This window comes from Corvus cornix, chromosome 6 (genome assembly GCF_000738735.6).
Source record: "Corvus cornix cornix isolate S_Up_H32 chromosome 6, ASM73873v5, whole genome shotgun sequence".
NCBI classification, from domain to species: Eukaryota; Metazoa; Chordata; class Aves; order Passeriformes; family Corvidae; genus Corvus; species Corvus cornix.
Genome location: NC_046336.1, coordinates 3,319,810 through 3,333,514, shown reverse-complemented (window position 1 = coordinate 3,333,514; position 13,705 = coordinate 3,319,810). Strand labels below are relative to the sequence as shown.

The following is a 13,705-nucleotide window of genomic DNA, read 5'->3' as shown; positions in this document are numbered from 1 at the left end:
AAATGGGAGCAGAGTTGAACCTGTAAATGCAGAATTCTGACTTGCAGTTGTATTTTCTCATGACTTGGGCGAAGCACTTGGCATTCTGTCCTCTCCCTTAACATGTCAGACTATAGTCAGAGTTTGTACGTTAGGCCAAGCAAAATTTTTTGGGGGGGATGCAAAAACTGGTGTATTCAGGTGCAACAGCAAAGGGACGTTTCTGGAGGCCACTTTCAAGGAAAGCTGTGATTGTGTGGATCAGGAGCAGGCACTGAGTCACTGGGATGTGTTTGCATTTGTGTTGCTCTTGAAGCTGATCAGGGCTGTGCCCTCACAAGAGGCTGAGCTCCTGGAGGCTCCCGGGTGTTCTGGGAACAATCTTAAGGCAAATGCCACTCTTCCTTTTGACATTTTAACAGTCTGGGGAATGCAGTGGGTGTCAGTGGGGAATAATCCAACTGGCACAGTGCTGGATCAGGACATGATTCGGAGTCTGCTTGTGTAAGTAATGAGGCACTTCTGCATTGTGAAATGCAGGGAATTATAACATCAGTAAATATTTCTGTAATAGTTTTCATAAACAGTGGGGTTTTCAAGCTCTTTTTAAATAGACTTAATGAATTGGAGACTCTTATCTCACAGAAATCAAAGCCTTTGTAGGAATGTGCCTCCTATTGTCAATAGAAGCATATGCAGGTCTCATTCTGAAATGGTGATACTGAATTTCAGAATTGCAGGCACGGTGCATGTAGGCAAGTCCACCTCATAGTTCTGGGGCAAGATTTGTGTTTTCTGGTTCATATTTCTGACAGTCTGCCTGTTATCACTGTGTTTTGTGTTCACTGCTGCCTTAGCTTGCATGGACTGGCACTGTAAGCAGGAGGGCACCTGATGGTCAGGAATTTTCCCTTTTCTTCTGCAGTGGCTCCAATGGAGTAGGTATTTGGTAGAACAGGTAAAGAGAAACGTTGACTTTTCTTGCTGTGGCTCAGAGGGGCCAAAGAGGTTTGTAATGCCCACAGAATACTGGTGCTGCAGTAGTGAGTTGGACTAGACAAACAAATTTCCTGATGCTTCCCCCTGCTATAAAGAGTCATTTTTACCTGTTTTGATTACAGAGTAAAGAATGACCAGATACAATCCATGCACACAGTCACATTGCGATCTCTCAGTGAGCTGTAGCTGTGCTAGTTTGTGTCATGTAGCATGCCAACCCTGTACCTAAAATGCCACTAAAAATACATTTATAATTTTTTTAAAAAAATAAGGCCCAGAAAACATCTGCAGTTTGCCTGGTTTGGATGTATTAATTGATCTTTGGCTTAAACTTCATCAGCAAAGTTTTTTAACTGACAGCTTATATAACAATTTTAGTAATTCTAGGACATGGGGCTTTTAGGAATGTCAAGAATTGCAAGACGTGGGAATAAACTTCCAGAACTGGCAGTGCTGCATAGAGCACATGTCACTGATTTGGATCCTTATTGCAGCTTGTAGTAGTTAGTGCTTGAAAAAGGCATTGCCAAACCTCACGTGACCACCTCAGCATCAGCTTAGACTTCAGTTGTTGCTGAGGTTTGATGAAGAGTGGGATGATAATAAGCAGCTGAGGGTGGGGGACTAGAACAATAATTAAAATGATGAATTTCCCAGTAGTAGGCTGTAGTAAAATGTACTGCTTGACAGGCTGGCTGGCTGGAATGTGATTTGGGTCTAACCATCTGTCACCAAAAGATCATTTTAGGGATATTTGTTTGAATTTTGAAATTAATTGTGGGTATTTGGATTCTCAGAATGGCCACCTACTGGTCTTGGGTGTGTTTGTATTGAGGGATGTGGTGGAAGGTGCAGATGTGGTAACTGGAATCTCTCCTGTGTCAGTAGGAGTAGTTAAAATACAAAAAGGGGTGACTAGTCTTTATCTTAGTGGCTTTTAGTCTTTAACAAGATGCTTCTCTTAAATTAATGTAATAATAAAAAATTAAGGATATCATAAGATAGCAGAGAACCTGCTCTTCTATCAAATTTCTTCTTTCCTGGATTCTTGGGTTTGCCAAAGCTGTGGTATAACTTGTTTTAAGAGGGCAGGTCATGAGAAATTAGTCTGATTTGTTATCTGTGTACACATACATATCTACACACACGCAAAAAAAAAATGTCAGTTTGGAGTATTTGGTTGGAATGATCATTGCAGCAGCCATGAGGAATTGCCTTATCAGTGGCAAAAATGTGCTTGCATGGAAATAAAGTTGTACACTTGGCACTTCTGACTCCTACAGAGCAAGAACTAAAATTGGACAGACAAAACTCATCTTGGGAGAATACACGGGCAGGCACTGAATGAGACAGTAGTGCTGGAGAGGGAACAGGAATTGTCTTCCTTACAGGAGACAGACACATGCAGCAGAAAACTAAAAAAATACTGTCTTGTATGGTTTTCCTTCTGCCCTGGTCTGTTAGGACTTGGGAATGAGTGGGTAGGTCTTGTATGACTAAAATTTGCAGTTGAATTGTTGTTTTGGAACTTCTCTGCTTTAGACCACTGTTGAATAATCAAGCTTTTATCAGTGGAGGCTTACAGAGCACAGCTGAAACTTTGTAGAGAAATGTCTTGAACTGATAATCCCATTTTTCTCCCCTGCATTTCTTCTGAAAGCTTTATAATCTCAGCATTCAAAATGATACTTTTTCACTGAGCTAAGAATGCTTTTCTAAATCGTGGCTTAACCAGCAAGCCAGTGGTTAGTGTGCTTCTCTCTAGCAGCCGCTTCAATTTGTTGTGTTGGAGGTTTTTTTAATTTTGGTTGGGGATTTTTGCTCGTTTGGGATGTGGAGTTTGTTTGAGGGGGCAGGAAATGTGGCTTTTTCCTTTTTTTTTTTTTGTTTTATTTTAAGTCATGAGTGGGAGTGATTGTCCTGATTGGGTCTGATGACCTTTCCTTTTCAATCAACTTTTTTGAGTTCTGGTGAGCAAATGAAGTAAAAGATGGACTTGGGTCTCAATTGCCAGCCTTGTGGCCTCTACTCAACTGCTGACTCTCAGGAGCTGGGAAGGAGGTTTAGCTGCAGAAAATAGGGAGAGGGTTTTCTCATTTGTCATCTGTGCTCTTACTCTTCTCTACTTCAGCTGCTGCAACAAGGGCTGCTTCTCAGTGGTGAGATTCTATTCTCCATTCAAGATGGCTTCAGGGACACTATTCTGTTTCCTCAGTTCAGCACTGCACTTAAATAGAATATTTTTGAAGGCATTTGTAAATTTAGGAAGTCTTATACTGGAACAGATACTGTTAGCATAAGCACCACCTCTTAGTGTATTCTGATAACTGCAGCTAAGGAATACATTCAACATGAGTGGTCTTGATATGAAGCATGGTGCAGAAGTCAAAGATTGCCAGGGACTCTAGAAGACATTAGGATCATTCATTGTTCCTCCCATCTTGTTTTAGAAGGTACACACAGTGTATTTAATTCCTCTTTAATTCAGTTTTAATAGAGTACCCCGAGTGAAACTCTCAGGTTCCACTAGTAGCAGAGATGGTGAGCTGAAGAGAAAAATCTGTGCTCTGTATCATTTGTACTGTTTGGAAAAAATAAAACTTTTAGTCCAAAAACCTTTTAATAGATCCTATTTCTATGATCTAGTAGTTTGTTTTTGAGATAAAAGGGAAGATAAAACAATCAAACTAATCTCTGTCATGTGAAGAAATTACTTTCTCTCTGGTCAAATGAAATGCTTGTGAGTATGTTACTGCCAGTGTTTCATCACAGGTCCAATTCTGAGCTGGCTTTTGATCTCTTACATTTTCCAGCTAGTGTGGGTTAATAGAAATGGTCTGAGAGATGAGGTAAGTGTAAATATTTTGTAATCTTCTGCTTAAAATAATTAAAACTTGTCAAGTTTCTTGCTACGCAATTGATCTTCGTCTGTTCAGCCTGTAACAGGGTAGCTACAGGCGAGCTGTTAAATAAGGTGGCTTGTTCCCTTGCTGTCTGAAGTGAACTGTATGTTGTTTCTCTGCCCTCAGGAGTTGTGGAAGGTGATTTAGCTGCTGTGGAAGCCTACAAGTCGTCCGGAGGGGACATTGCCCGGCAGCTGACGGCAGATGAGGTACGGCTGCTGAACCGCCCGTCCGCCTTCGACGTGGGCTACACCCTCGTGCACCTGGCCATCCGCTTCCAGAGGCAGGACATGCTGGCCATCCTCCTCACTGAGGTGAGCTCTCCTGGCCCTTGCAGAGAGGGAGCAGCATTTTATGTAACCACACCACTGTGTGCAGCCAGAGGCACGCAGCTTTGACCTGTGGTGTTGTTAGAATATATGTGAATTGCTGCTTTGTGCCTTGGATTTCTCCTCAAGAAGTGAGTTTGCTTTAAGAGACTCTGTTGTGATGGTCCTGAGGATGTTCAGTTTTCTCATTAATGAACAGTCTTGGCACACGTTGTGACCTTACTGGCAGTGGAAGTGAGCTATTGTGAGGCTTCCTGTGCTCTGGGTGGGGGAGAGGAAATGCTCTCAAAGCAAAGCGCTGACATCAGTGCCAGCGTAGTTTGTTCTGAGTTTGTTAATGAGTAAGTCTACCTGGTCTGGCCTTCCTGGCTTTTGTGGGAGCTTCTCTTCCAGAGTGAAGTAATTTTCTTGCTTTGCAAAATTGCTGAATTTTTTCTATTTTTTGCCCATTTTATAAACTGACTGGTTCTTCTGTTGTTTTGCTCTTCCATGTTCCATTACCTTCTGTCACCTCACTTCTGGTGACTTGCTGTTCTCCATCTTTGCCCTGTAAATAATTCTGTTATCCTTTTTTGTCTGTTTTCTTCAACTCAGACTTTTGGTTCCTCACCTGATCAGGGCAAGATTTTTATTCTGCCTCCTTCCCTGATGCCTTGTGCAATTCTGAAAGCTGCTATTTGCCTGCAAAGCACATAAAGATGATGGAATGCTCAGTGTTGAATAATTAAAAAGAGTAGATGAAGCAAGACAAATGTAGCTAAAGCCTTGAGTATATATTTATATACGACTAATAGCAGTAGCTTTGTGCTGCTTGCATAACTCTGGGTGGATGGAGTTACATGTTTAAAAACAAGTTAATTTACTGAAATACTGTCTTATAGACTTTTGTGGTTGGTTTATTTCGGTGCCTAGGAATACTGACTCATCTTGCCATTTCTGAAAATGCTTAGTAGTGCTTGAGCCCCAGTGATACTTTCCTTTTCTAGGATATGAATGAGTGAAAATGTGGGTCTTAAAGGTGTTTTTTTAATATGCATCTGGTGTCATCCCTGTGCCACTTGCCCTTCCTTGTTGAACTAGTTTCTGCTGCCAGTGATGACTAGAACTGTAGAAATTTAACTATCTTAGCTTAATAGTTTTTGGGAAGATTGTTTGTAGGAAACTGTCTAGTACTGCGGTAATGAAGTTTTGTTAAACCTAGACTGGGCTCATGCATGAGATTTGAGATTGCCGTTATTATGAGCTCTTTCCCGTTTTTATCTCTTTTTCAGCTGGGAGTGGTCACCTGTTAATTCACTGCTTTGATTGAAAGATGTTTTTAACCAGTTATCATTTCCATGACAAATGAGACAGTTCATTAGGAGTCACTAAACTTTCAATCTTTCAGAGTGCCAGTGTTTATAGGTCTCTTGCATTCCTTGCTAACCAAGTACTCTCTGCTGGTGGTCATCCCTCCCAAATCTTCATATTTAATGGGATAATCCTGAGTGCAGTAACTGTGTTGTGTTACAGGTATCCCAGCATGCAGCCAAGTGCATTCCTGCCATGGTGTGTCCAGAGGTCACGGAACAAATCCGCCGTGAAATTGCTGCATCTCTTCATCAGCGAAAGGGAGACTTTGCTTGCTATTTTCTGACTGACCTTGTGACGTTTACGTTACCTGCAGGTAGCTACAAAACCCTTCTTCCTGCTGGAAGATTTTATTGCTTGGTCACTAGTTGAAAATAATGTATTTTGACTTTCTGGTGGTGATGTGTGTGCAGGTTTTATTTATTAAGAGCTTTATTAATTTGTTTATTAAGAGGTTTATTTATTAAGACCTATTTTATTAGATCAGATTTAATAGTTGAATTTAATTGCTCAGTATTTGCACACTTTCATCCATGCATTGCTCCTGTGAGCTGAGCATCTGTTGTCCTACTTAGACATGAAGAAATGGAAGAAAAGTGGTATGTTCTAAGGAAAGGCTGTATTTAAAGTGAATATTGGAGCCCAGACATTTCTGGTCCATGGTACGACTTTTCACATGGCTATTTTAGCTTCCAGTCCTTTCTCTTGAGACCCAGAGCTGTTCTTTGTACCTGCTTGTAGCAATAGCACTTTTTGAATACTTTTGAGGTACTCTGAGATCAAGAGAATGTTTATCTATTAACAAGGAGCTATTAGAAGACTTTTAATCTTCAGTAGCTGTTTCCTTTAATAGAAATGCTAGAAGCAGTAAGAAAATATGCAGCTGGAAACTGTGCCAATCAGCAGATCTCTTTGTGTGTTTTATAAAACATTTTAAGAATTCTATTTGGAACCCTTTTGGTTGAGTGTTACCTCATCTCCTCCTCTTCAAAAAGTCTGGATAATATTTACCACTTGGGTACCTGATTGAGGTGCTGTATTCAGTTGTACTCTGTGGGTTGTGTATGAGAGGCAGGTAGGGTGGGTGTACAGGGTGTCTGTAGGAGACTAAAACTTCATTGCTTTTTGGGGGAGAGAAGGGAAACGGGCAACAGAAGGATTTCCTAACACACGTGAGAAATGTTGTTCTCTCCAGAGCTGAAGGATTTGTTCAGTGTTCTCAAGAGACACATCTTAAAGCACTGTGCAGCTTTTTAACACATTAAGCCATTAAGTAATTAGAAAATAAGACTGTTCAAAAGCATCAAGACTTTCCACTTTCCTCACACTTTGCCAATTGCACACCTTTTGCAGTTTGGCTCCAGAGAGCATTTCCAAGGATAGAAGTATAAATCACACAGTTCTGTTCAGATATTACCTAAACAATGTAGTTTAGGAACCAGTTTCCACTCAACCTTTCAAATTAACAGATTGGATCCTCCTGAAAAGCCAATGCATGGATGTTAGAGTGCAAAGCTTTTAAATTGATTGCTGGCCACTAAAAGCAGTTTTAGCTTTAAAAGCCCCAATCAATCACACAAAAAAAGGACCACCCCACATCACCCTGCCTGCACCAAGCATTAATGTGCTTCAGTAGCAACTCATGTGCCTAAATGTGGACTTAAAAGCCCTGGGGTATTGGACATCTGAGCAGGACTGGCAGCTACCACACTGCAATTAAGAGAGATCTTTGTGTCCTTGAAATACCACTTAGGCCCCAGTCCTTATCCCCTAGAGTGCCTGAAGGGATGCTGGATATTCCTGTTCCTATTTTATTTATTGCCTTAACTTTCACATGTTTAAGTTTCATGATTGTGCTGAAACCAGCAAAGTTTCTCTGGTTGCTGCTCTGCCTGGCAACCCTTTACTGCTTATCCTTTTGGAATGCAGGCCAGGAGCAAATATTTACTGTGTGGCACATGCTGAGTTTTAGAATGTGTGAGAGTGTTTGTTGGTTTTTTTCCTTCTTTTTTATAAGGTAGTTGCAAATTCTGTCTCTAAAGTTCTTGGAGCAGTTGTCAGTAGGGGGCATTTTCCATGGCTCAATGGTTTTCCCATTTCTTGTTTTCTAACTTATCTGCAAACCTTTGGGGTTCTCAAAACTATTTTATTGAGGTCTGAATGAGATGATTAAGGAAGTGGATATTCTGGAGAAGAACACATTCCTTGACAAACTGTATCTGTCCATTGGGATAGACTGCAGAGAAGAAGCCATTCAGATAGGTGGAAAACCATTGCTTAGGATTGCAGCACATGACAGCAGCTTTCCAGAGGAAGTGTTAGACCTGATAGGGCAAAAGCTGTTCTGTGAGTTCTCCTGAGCAGCAGCTGGTGATGTCTCTTTTACAGTAGCATTAAGTGACTCTTGTATTTGCTGTCTGTTTTTCCAGATATTGAAGATTTACCACCCACAGTCCAGGAAAAATTATTTGATGAAGTACTTGACAGAGATGTTCAGAAAGGTAAATGCACCGAGAACAGCTGGGATCATCCTGGCTTTTCATCAGAGAATGTTTCTCTTACTAAAAATAAACTACGTGTGTCTTTATATATGTGGCTTTGTCCATGAACATGTTTTAAGCAGAGATTGGATGCTTTCATGTTAATCTTCACCCTGGAATTCATAAAGTCACAGAATGGTTTGAGCTGGAAGGGACCTTAAAGACCTTCCCCTCAACCAGGTTGCTCCAAACCAGCAACTTCCACAGATGAGGCAACCACAGCTTGTCTGGGCAGCCTATGCCAGGGCTCACCACTGTCACAGGGAACAATTCCTTCCCAATATCCCATCTAACCCTGCCCTTTGGCAGTAGGATGCCATCCCCCCTTAACCTGTCACTGCATGCCCATGTAAAACTATTTTAATTTTAACGTTTCCAGTCTATTTATGCAGCAGAGGGAGAATAGAGTCTGTAGAAATCATGTTTGTAGTGTATCTCTGTAGAGCTTTAAAAATCTTTAGAAGTCAGTTTTGAGTCACAAGCTTTTTAAGGAAAACTGAAAAAAATCTTTTCATTTCAGTAACAATCCTCAAACAAATGATGTCATGCTATGGTTTGGTTTGCTTTTGGTTTATTTTATTGACAGTAGAAGAAATTTCTTCTGCCGGTGTAGTTCACCTGTTCCTTGTAGTACGAAGGAAAGCAGAGTTTTATTCATGCAGAGGGGCAGATTATTGAGACTGTGCCATTATTCTTCTGTCTGAATTCTCTGAGATAAGTAAGTGGAGTGTTTAAGAGCTGGCTGTCCCGTTGCAGAGCTGGAAGAGGAGTCTCCCATCATTAACTGGTCCCTGGAGCTGGGGACACGCCTGGACAGCAGGCTGTACGCACTTTGGAACCGCACTGCTGGCGACTGCCTGCTCGACTCCGTGCTCCAGGCCACCTGGGGCATCTACGACAAGGACTCCGTGCTGCGCAAGGCTCTGCACGACAGTTTACACGACTGCTCCCACTGGTGAGTTAGGGCAGCTTTTTCCATGTGCTGTAGTGGCAAAACCCCACAGCCACCCTTCCCCAGTTCCCTGGGATTGTGCTCCTCGAAGCTGTCGAGTCACCGTGGTCCCGGCTGTGATCTTAATCTTACGTTTTAAATATGAGCACTGGAAACTTGGGCACTGTGAACGCAGGGATGGCGTGTGATGCTCAGCAAATGGCATTTCAAACACTAAAATGCTTTATACTTGTCAAGCATGCACTAACCACAGTTACTGCAGCTGGAATTTGTGTCCTTGCAATGTAAATCATGCACATGCCATGCCTTGCTGCTTGGTGGGAGCTGTGCAGAAGATTGTTAGTAGAAGACAGCCTTTTTTATTCCTTATAAACTTTTCAGTATTTTCATTCCATCTGCTTAGTTATGGCTTTACTCAGGACTGCTCTTTTTATCCCTGTTCTGCCTGCTAAAATAATGGCAGTAAAGCACAGAGTGTTGGCATTTAACTTATTCTGTCATTTGGCCATAAAATTGATTCATCATTCTGTAAAACAACTTCGGTTGCTTTGCACTGACAACCTTCTTTAGTTGGATAGTGTGGTTTGCTTCTGCTAGAGGGAAGATCTTAGTTGGACCCCCAGTGGTTGTCCAGCAGCTCTCCAGGGTGTCCTGGACTAAGGGATGAGCTGATAAAGACTGATAATCCAAGACACAGGTGATCATTTATTTGATGTTCTTGTAGTCAAGGACAGGAGAAACACTGTCAGCACATACTGCAGAAAGAGCCTGTCCCCGTCCTCAGTGCTGTGCAGGAGGTCAACAACAAAGGTTAATTTAGGAGTACCTCTAAGTAAATTTTGTGCTATTGGGAGAGAACTGCCCAAATTAGCCTCCGGAGCTGGATTCCAGAAAGTGATGTCTCAGTAGCAATTCTCCCAGGAACCAGTGTCTGAAAGGATCTGTCACTGCTTTGGTGTTGTTCAGCATGGAGTGTGCATCTTGTCCATGCAGGAATTTCCTTGGCATCACAGGCAGCTCCCATCAGGCCAAAACAGAACAGGTTTTGCTCTTTATGGTAACAAAACCAAGCATGGTATCCAAAAACATGCTGCAAACTACTGAGCTTTGGATTAAATCTCTCAAAATGTTGGTGTTAACTGTGGTTGACTTATTGGTGTATATAAATGTAACACTCATTTAGAGGCTATTAAATCTTGTTAAGCTTTTTAGTTTATGTCTAGACAGAATTTTCATTTTACTCTGAATTTGCTTAATCTTTATCCTTATTAGAAGCATAATTTTTAACTGATTGGTGTGTTCCTTTATAGGAACAAGTCTTCAGACTTTAAAGATCAAGTCTGTAAGGAACAAGTCATGTTCCTTATTAGGAACAAGTCTTTAGAATAAGTCTTTTAGCCAGGTTTTGTTGTAAATTGATCATCCTGTACATTCTATACTTGCTGTATAGATTCCATTTGAGAAGATACATTTAATTTTGTGGGCTAGGACATGTGGCTGATTGGAAGCAATGTCGTCACTGGAACAGGCTCTTAAAAACAATCCCTGCTTAAACTTTTATCTAGTGGAATTATTCTTCAAAGCCTCCACAAAGAACTTAAAAATGGGTATTTTTATAGTCAGACAGAAAACACTCATGTAACTCACTTGACCTTGTTTTGTTCTATTTGTTTAGATGCTAAACAAAGAGAAATCTATTTACCAGAGACAGTCTTGTATGTGGTACTTGGAAAAAGCTCCATAGTGAAGTTCCCAGAGGCTTTTCCACTCACCTTTCAGTAGCTACACTTTTTTAGTTTACACAAAAGTGTGTTCCGATGTGTCCCTTTTTGTATGCCACCATTAGCTTTTGCTGGAGAATGGGCACATGCCCTAAGTTGACTTTCAGAATTTTATTCTTTAATGGATGCATTCAGTTCTCTTGTGTTAACCTGAAAAGTTTGCTTTAAATAAGATCAAAATCTTGTGTATGGCTGACTAACTCAGGGAAGAAATTTCTTTAGGAGAACACTTTAACAATCAGTCAAGCTTTTGGGGAGTAGTTTGGTGTTTTTCCTTTTTTTCTTTTTTTCCCTTGAATTTTCTGGGCTTTCTCTCTTACTCTGGTGATGTGGGAGTTTTTGTTGTTGTTGTTTTGCTTTTTTTTTTCTTTTCTTTCACCCAGAATCTGATTAAATGTCTTTCAGGAGACCTGGGAATGAATTCATTTAGCACAAAGTGCTCAGTTAGAGATTTATGGGAGAAAACAGGCAAAATATTTATCAGCTGCAAAGGTGGAAATATTGGTGTGTTTGGATAAAAGCTGGAATGCAGATCCAGGAGATTCCCTGTGGATATATTACTGTGAATTAGCACAGACCTATCTAAACATCGTAGTAATAGGAATTTTAAGCCATGCAAGGGCTTTAGATGGACTCAGGAAAGCCAGCCTGGCTGGTGGCTGCTGTCCTACACACCAAGATTTTAGGGTGATTCCAGCTTCACTGAAAGCATAGGAAAGATCTTATCCACACACACTCACTGTCTGCTAATACTCTCAAGTTTTAATTAAATGAGTTCATTTCAGTGACTTTTTTAATAAGCTGAAACTTCAGAATGGTTTCTTTGTCTTCACGGGAAAGACCGTTGTTAAAAGTTGGCTTAGCACTGTTCCCTAAATCCTGATTCCTAATATGAAGTTGTGGCTTTTTCATAGTGTGGTGATTATATAGAGTTTAAAATTTTTAAAAGTAAACATCATCTTCTTAATGTGTCATTTCTCTTGGTAAATGGTTAAATAAAATATCATAACTAAACTAAATCCCACATTGCATATTTGATTCTTATCCACACTGCTTTACAACTCCATATAATATGGAATTACCACCCCTTTGCTCCAAAATCTGGTAGAAAACAGATTCTGCCTCTTAACCATGGGCTGTTGGAAATTGATGTGCAAGTACTTTGAAGTTAATTAACTCAGGATGTTGTTAAAAATAGAAAAATACCTGTATTTTTTGTGTGAGAAGAATGAGCAACTCCTCTTGTATGAAATGGAATGTCTTACTTATGTTCCCTGTATATCAACACTTAAATAAGCCTAAATAAGACTTAAAAAACCCCTATTGCAAGAAGTATCAAACTGGGCAGGAGCCTGGTAGGAACTTGGATCATGTTTGCTGTCGAAATTGCATTTCTTTTTTAAATGGCTCTTAAATGAGGATTAATAAATGGAGTCTCCTGAAGATAAAAAAAAACCAAAACAAAATCAGTTTTCCTGATACTTGCTCTCTTTTTTCCCCCTTCTTGGGATAAAGGATTGCAAGGGTTAAATATTGCTGTCAGGATTATGGTGGTTGAGTAAATGTTTTTGCCTTTGCCACTCTCTCTCTCTCTCTCCCTTAACATCTTAGGTTCTACACACGCTGGAAAGAGTGGGAATCATGGTATTCCCAAAGCTTCGGTTTACATTTCTCCTTGCGAGAGGAACAGTGGCAGGAAGATTGGGCATTCATTCTCTCTCTTGCAAGCCAGGTAAGAAAACTCCTTTGTCAGAGGGCTTTTGGAAAAGATATTTTAATTTCTGAAAGAAATTTCAGAACTAGAAGTGGTTTTGGGGAATATCCTGTATGAAGGAAAAACATCCCTCTTAAGCCAGTGATCTTAAAATATTACTGAGTAAACTCTTCTGCAAGTATGGAAAGGTTCATTTGAAATTAAAATTTTTGAGCTTGCTATTAAGCAGTGCAACACAAAAAACGAATGATGGTATTAAGGTGAAGTCTGTAGAACAAACTAGTAGATAATCATGTGTTTAATATCCTGCCTCCAGCTCCTGCAGCACTTTTACCTCCCAAAACACACCTCCAAACCTGTCGGCTTACACTGCTCAAACTCCAGCAAGCTGAGGTTTTATAACTCCCCTCCAAAATGAGATTTATGTTCCTATAAGCTTCCAGCTATAGGAATATTTTTAGCTCCTCTTTTAAAGTATAAACATGATTTTGGTGCTATTTCTTTGAGGTTTGTTTTGGATGTGCCCTTTTCCTATCATCAAAAGGTATTTGCCTTAAAGTGCCCTCAGATGAGTGCATTATTTTTAGACCTAACATTATGTAGAGTTTCACTTCTAAGTGGGGAATGAAATCCATTACATTGAATCTGGGCAATAGGACAGAGAATTATTGCTGACAGCTGACAAGCTGAAATGTTTTTCCTTATTTCCAATAATTTCCCAGTCTTTTGTTTTTCCTGTTAAAGCTTTATCACTCTTAAAAGCATTTTCTCTCTCAACTTGAAGACTGTTTTTTTAAATTTCAACACACAGGATGGTAAGTTGTGTTTCAATTGATGTCTTTCTTTGTGTTTGGTTCAGCCTGGAGCGAGTTTGGAGCAGACACACATTTTTGTACTTGCACATATTCTTAGAAGACCAATTATAGTTTATGGAGTAAAATATTACAAGAGTTTTCGGGGAGAAACATTAGGATATACCCGCTTCCAAGGTACGCATTTGTTTTTTTAAATTCAGTTTTAAACAAGGTTGGGCTGTAAATCAATAGTGACATGAAGGGACTGTCTGGAAAAGGATGGAATTCTGTTGTAGGTAAATTTTCATTTGCTATTAAAAAGAACAAAACAATCTCTCCAAACTTGCAGTTTTTCATTTTATAG

At 40.2% G+C, this 13,705-nt stretch overlaps 1 protein-coding gene across 2 annotated transcripts in view; it reads left to right on the top strand.

Annotated features, from left to right (window-relative positions):
• The window catches only part of ZRANB1 (zinc finger RANBP2-type containing 1), a 43,173-nt gene that overhangs the window by 20,420 nt on the left and 9,048 nt on the right, over nt 1–13,705 (top strand). For both annotated transcript variants that reach the window (XM_039553604.1, XM_039553605.1), the window contains exons 4-9: nt 4,008–4,195; nt 5,723–5,876; nt 7,990–8,061; nt 8,857–9,055; nt 12,445–12,565; nt 13,407–13,536. In XM_039553604.1, coding sequence (XP_039409538.1) covers nt 4,008–4,195; nt 5,723–5,876; nt 7,990–8,061; nt 8,857–9,055; nt 12,445–12,565; nt 13,407–13,536 — 864 coding nt within the window. The remainder of the gene's footprint in view (nt 1–4,007; nt 4,196–5,722; nt 5,877–7,989; nt 8,062–8,856; nt 9,056–12,444; nt 12,566–13,406; nt 13,537–13,705) is intronic.